The following is a 6,486-nucleotide window of genomic DNA, read 5'->3' as shown; positions in this document are numbered from 1 at the left end:
CTGTTAATACGCAGACAAGAAATACTAATGCCCCTTAGGTATTTCTACCTGAAAACCATGTTAAGAATGTAGTTGTGACTTTCGCAGAACACCCTTCACTCTTGCGATAAGAGGAACAGCTGGCACCATTTTCAGTTTGTAGAACTTGGAGCTTTTATTTTCCAGATGTTTTAGCCAAGTCCTGAAATGGTGAGGCATGCTTTTATCTAATTGTCCATATGAAACTTGTGCTGTTCTTTTTTTCCTTGGCCTTTCCTAGTTCTGTTCACCTTTATTAATATATGTTATTACTCAAGCTAGTTCGTTCTCAGAACCTGTAAACTTTTCCTGTATTAAGTGGTCACATTGCTGTCTCAAGACTGGTACTTTAATCTTGATATGGCAAATCTCTCATAGCATAACTAATCCAAGTAGAAGCATGGAACAAAATCAATCTGTAACTAATAATTATTCTAATTGCCTAACTCCTGGCACAGATTCAGCTGACTACAGTGTTTATGCAGGTAGGCTAGACACAGTTTTTGTCAGTAATCAAGAGACCATGTTAGTGCCATGCCCCCTGTCACTGCTAGTGGGGATGAAGTGCTTGAGGGGTATGTGTCTGTTTTTAAACTTACCATTTTGCTGGAGATAGGCTATAGCGTGACTTCCTCTGCAATTACACAGATGGATTGAAGGAAAGTGGTAACTTCTTTATTGAGAGCTGCACATTTACTGTGGTGCAGCTACAGTGATGGAAAAACCATGTCATGCAGTGCTTCCACCAGGGGACAGAAGCAGCAGCCTTGTGAACTGTGGCCACACGTACAAATGCACTGAACACATGCTTGTACAGGAGAAGCATCCATTCCTCAGAGCCTGCAGCTATTCCACACCACATATTCATTCCTCATTAGCTAGCTGTTGCAGAGAATTATGGACAGAGAAGGGCACAAGACAGACGGCAAAACTAACCGTAAAATGTCAGCTTTCTACCTTTAAAAATAATTTCAATAAAGAGTTACCTAACTTAAATTTATTTGTAAAATGCTATATTATATATAGCAAGAGCACATCACTATGACAAAGTACCGCTGTTTGGAACCAATAACAACACATTTTCTATGAAGAACTATAAGCAGCACATTTCAGAGCAACAAAACTTCAGTACGTCTGTACAAAAGGAGGAGAATTAGTAAGGCACTTCCTCTAGGGTGGTAACAATAAAAGCACCAGTATCCTTTGAGGCAATACAACAGTAATGAAAATGTTAATTTTAAACAGACTTACTATGCAAGACAAAGGCCTGGATGCTCCTAGGAGCAGCTTGTAATAACACTGGTCTAAGCCAGAACAAAACACAGCAGCATAGTACAAGACTTCGTTTGTATTTTACCTTTTTGCCAACGTTATTAAGGAAAACTAACAAAACCAGCTTAAGTGCAGGGCAACAGAAGAACCTCCTGCAGTCATTAGTATGTCTTACTTGTCACAAGCTCTTCACTAAACCAGTAACACTTACTTTGAATGGGCACAGCCCTTGTGACTAGGCATGTATCCAGGCTTGGCTATGCCCCTTACTAGAGCAGCGTGATGCTTCTGCCCAGCAGCAACCGAGAGCCAGCAGCCCACCGTGGACATTGCTCTCCAACATCACCAGAAATACTTGGGAGTCTGGCATTCTCCACGGTAAGGCCAAGAGGGAGTGGCTGAAAAACTTAGTAACCACAATGCTTAGGTGCTGTTGCAGTCATCTTTAGTGATGCTTTCCCTAAGAATTCTTGTTTCCTACGTGATTTTGGAGTTCTGGAAGACTATACTTACTGGAACTGTTTTATAAGGTAAAAATCTGACTTGGCAAATAAGTAAAATACCCATAAGTATCAAAAAGTTAGGCAGCCTAGAAAATGGGCAAGTTCTTCACATTCCGATGCATCCTGTTGCCAGCACTTTTTTTCTAACAAACTTTTACTAATTTACATCATCTCTACATGAGAAAAATCTAGAATTTTTTCTTAATTTAGGACTTACTGTATTAGCATACTAACTCTATTTGCAGCCACATGTTATAAAACTCTTTGGATGTGCTGTGTGCTAGCAGTCTTTAAACTTTCAGTAAACATAAGTTTGTTCCAGTGAAACAAATATATTAATTTCCAGTAGTGAATATTTCTCTATACTACAGCCCATAGGTCCAAGTTGCTATACTCACATACACACTATACTCCTGTCCTTTATAAAATAAGCTTTAGTTATTTTTTTTAGCCCTTCTCTCAGTTAAAAAAAAAACCTTTTAAAAATAATTTTAAATTACGCCTATTGGTTAACTATTCACTGACACAACAGTAACTCCATGGGGTCTCTCTCACCTTTAGTTCTTCCACTCTAGCCCGAGGTATACTACCACTCTCTATATCACATTAAGTTGTGATGATTTAAAAAAAAAAAAAAAAAAGGTTGAGAGATACTCAAGCTTTTATAGGGAGAATAATCTTAGATAGAGAGGTAAAATCATTCTGTTGCTTGTTCTTTTTAAAATTCCAAAGAAAAGACAAAGCTGTCATTGTTGATCCTGTATCCTTCAGAGATGGCAGTACCAATTCTAGTGTCGGGAATAGTGGCTAATTCGAATGTCATCTTTGCTTGTTTGGGTTTATACAACTAGTGGTTCCCAACACTGCGTTAACTTTTCTTCGTTCACTGTGTTGACAACAACATGGTCACGATCATATTGTGCGCCCCCTGTAAAGAAAAATTTCAAAGAGTGTAGATTATCTTTGAAATAAGAGACATGTACTCTAGGTTTCAGGGCAAATCCAGTAAGTGCTGGTGTAGACAGTTTCTCTTCTCCCCAAGGCATCAAAAAGACAAACTCATTTTCATCACTGCCTGCTTTTGGAATTAATTTTGAAACAAGGGAGTCTGCCTGCTCCTCTCCACCCCTTCAGTAATTCAGTACCTCAGCTCTTTCAGCCTGGATGGGAAAGGAAGTAAACACTGCAATACAGTCGAGTGTAGCTCCTTTAAGACTGTCACTTCCCAAAAGTCAAACTTGGCTGTTTAGTTTCCCCTCAACAGTTGTCAGTTGTCACTTTGCTCCAAAAATGATGTTTACATGATGAAATAAGTCCTGCTGCTAACAGACAATACAAGCATGACCACACCAGAGACAAGGTCTGGTACTCATTTACTCTTCGCTATTATAATCCTGTATTTTGACCAGCTGCATCACAAGTCACCATACACAGAATATCACCCAATGTTCAGCTGTTTCCACTGGCAGCTGAACGTACCTGAATGCAGAATACAACCCCTTTCTTGGAGGGGCTTAATTTACTCACATGATGCAATTCCAAACATGTTCCCATAGAAGACCACCATTAGTATTCTGACTTACGAAACTTGGAAGCAAAGAAACATTAGACTACAGCTGAAAGTCAGGACTGACTTTTTTCTCAGATCTAGTACATACTGCAGCAGTGTAGGACACGTGCATCTCTTGTAGTACAACACACCTGCAACAGCAGGTAGTACTCCCAGTGAAAGCAGCCATCTGAGCCAACCGTTTGTATTATACAGAGCACCAGGACACTCCTACAGACACCATCTTTTATTCTGCAGCCCTATAGCCTCACCCTCCCCGAATGAGCAAAAGGCAAGCCTGGCAGCTGAAAGCTTGACGACTGTTAACAAATACGGATTCTAGCAGATCTCAGGAAAAAAATATGCTAGGCACCTGGAGTCCTGCATGGGCAGGCACATTCAAGAGCAGCTCTCTTGTACTAAGCAAATGCCATCTCAAGCACCTTAGCTGTTCTCTGTTTCAGGAATCTGGAGGAGGCTCTGTGGTGCCACTGTCCCAAATCAGAAAGGTCTCTGAGCAGGTTAACACCAACATGATTTCTCTCCTTGCCATCACCACGCAATTACAAAAAAGCAGTAAAGATACACAGCAGAAACATTTGCAGATTTCTTCAGAAAGAGGGGAAAAAGAAGGGAATACCAGATCAAATACTCCCACAGGAAAAAAAGCCTAAGCAGCAGTTACAAAAAAAATAACAATAGCTACATAGCTCAGTTATCACTGCAAGTGCAAAAGCTATTTTGTAAGCCGTGTCTGATAGAATGTAAACATGTTATAATGGGAACAGATGGGATATTTTTCAGTGGAAAAAGAGACTATTTACTTTGGCAGAGCAGTGTTCTGGACAAAGATTTGTGCTATGCCAGTATATCCACAAGGTGGCATTGGTAACTGCACAGTTGAACAACTGCATTCATTTGCAGAAGAATTAATTAACACTCAACTTGTGTCAAGAATGGATCAACAGAATTGGCGGAAACAGGTAAACTTCCTACTAGGCCTTCTCAAATAAAAGCTAAATGTACGTACTCTTTCATATTTACCATACAGATTTACTTCTTTTTAAACTAAGAGTGCATCTATACTTTCATCACCAGACCTGTCCACTGTTAAGTTCTTCAATTAGAAATGCAGGATGCATAATTGCTTTTAACATGATTAACTGAAGACAAGGCAGTGTAATAGTATTTCTGCTTGTTTGGTGCAATTCGGAACTGACTTTAGAAAAAGGTATGCAGAGTCACTGTGATTAAAGACTCTCCAGTGAACTGGAGTCTTTTTGATAAGTTTATAATTAATCATCACTAGCTTTCTGTGGCAGTAAAGAGAATTATTTGTGCCAGTGTTGTATTATGGTCAGGCATTAGGTAACCCTTTCCTCACAGTTCTGATAGTGCTGTCCTTTTTAGTTCTAAAGTGCTGACTGACTTTTTTTTGTTTTGTTGGTAATTGTTGTAATTAATGTCACAGCATCAATGCAAAATTAATTTTAAAATGGCTAAAAAAACCCCCCAACAGCTATAGAAAATGATTACTCTCCCCCCACTGAAAATGCAGAGTTATGTCAGAACATCTGATTATGCTAATTTTGCTAATCCTTCCATTTGCTGCTTTTGCAGACTTTCTATGAATCTATGAAAACAAAGTTCAGAAACAGTATCTACATGAATTAAATTGCTGTGACAAAAGTGACTGTAAAACACAGATAAGTGCGCACAGACCTTAGGCTGCTATGACAGAATCTCATGTTCACAATAAAGGTATAGCCGTTAATAAACAAATGAAAAAACTTTTTGCATCTAATCACATCAGTGTAGAAGCCTGCCTTTGCTTTCCTAATATCCTTTGGCTATTGCATCTACAACTACTATGTAAGAAAATTTGCTCTATACAAATTACAGATAATGAGAAGCTAGGTTTTTCTTGCTTCAGCATTTTAAATTATATTCACGTCATGCAGTGCCACGTAAAATTAACTGAGGATATCTACAGTGAGTGGACACTGGGAATACAAGATAAGCAAGTACTGTGAGTTACTAAACTCTATGTAGGAAAAATTAAATTAAGTCCTAGGGCCTGTATAATTCAGGAGGTCAGACTAGCTAATCATGTGTTTTTTGATTCTAGATTAAAGTACCTATAACACCATCCTTAATTTATAGGCACGTTTAGTGCCTATCCTACTGTAAATACCATGTAATTAAGACACAATGTAATGAGATAACACATTTGCTTACCTTTGATATCTAAAACCAGCTTGGGTTTCATCTTGCTATAAATCCTGCCATCAGGACTAATACGCCAATATTGTTTGTCCTCATTCCGCTCAAATGACAGACCAAGTTTAGAGCCAGGAGTTATAAGATTTCCAACAATTGTCAAGCAGCAATCCTCTGCCATCTGTATCATCAGAAAGGCAATAGCAATTATTCAAACGGCCTTACTTCTAGTATCCACTGTTTTTTAATCAGATAGGAGAGATGTCAGCAGATGAGAATAGGATCTAGGAACTACTTTCCCTAAAGGAATGCATTTTTGCCCCAAACTCAAGACTACTTATTTTTGTTATGGTTTCTGCTGACACTGTCCACTACAACATTAAAATAACCATGCTGTATCAGATCAAAAAGTAAGATTAGCACCTGCTTCTAGCAGTCGTCAATAACAGGTGCCATGGAAGATTACATTCACTCTGCTCTTGTATGCAGTATGTTCCTGGTAATCTCTCCCAGTCTACAGCTATTTCCAGCCCAGAGACTTTTCCAGAGCAGGTACCTTTAATACTCTCATGGTTTCTGTCCCGTATGTGAATTTATTAGTCACTACCCACTATAATCAATGTAACACTTTTACATGACTACCCTTCTGTATCATAACGCTTCTGTGGCAAGCAGTTCCAAATCTTAACTACTACTATAAAAAAAAAAAAATTAAAAAAATATCTGATAACCAACTACTAGTTTTATTTGATGTTTTCCTCCCCACCCCTTCCCTTCCCTTATTTTAAGTGATGTCCTGTCCACGCTATATTTGCAGAGACTTCAATCATATCACCCCTCAAACTGCCCCCCATTGCAGGCTAAAAAGTCCTGGCTATTTTGTCTCTTCCTTGTATAGATGCCCTCTGTCTCCACTGTGCATCC

General features: G+C 38.9%; 1 protein-coding gene across 1 annotated transcript in view; it reads right to left on the bottom strand.

Annotated features, from left to right (window-relative positions):
- Positions 1 to 2,632: 2,632 nt before the first annotated feature.
- CRYBG1 (crystallin beta-gamma domain containing 1) overlaps positions 2,633 to 6,486 on the bottom strand; it is a 42,210-nt gene continuing 38,356 nt past the window's right edge. The window contains exons 20-21 of the mRNA XM_049817698.1: positions 5,581 to 5,743; positions 2,633 to 2,721 (exon numbers count right to left, since the gene is read on the bottom strand). Coding sequence (XP_049673655.1) covers positions 2,633 to 2,721; positions 5,581 to 5,743 — 252 coding nt within the window. The remainder of the gene's footprint in view (positions 2,722 to 5,580; positions 5,744 to 6,486) is intronic.

Source organism: Accipiter gentilis, chromosome 15 (assembly GCF_929443795.1).
Source record: "Accipiter gentilis chromosome 15, bAccGen1.1, whole genome shotgun sequence".
Classification (NCBI taxonomy): domain Eukaryota; kingdom Metazoa; phylum Chordata; class Aves; order Accipitriformes; family Accipitridae; genus Astur; species Astur gentilis.
This window is presented reverse-complemented; position numbering and strand designations above follow the sequence as displayed.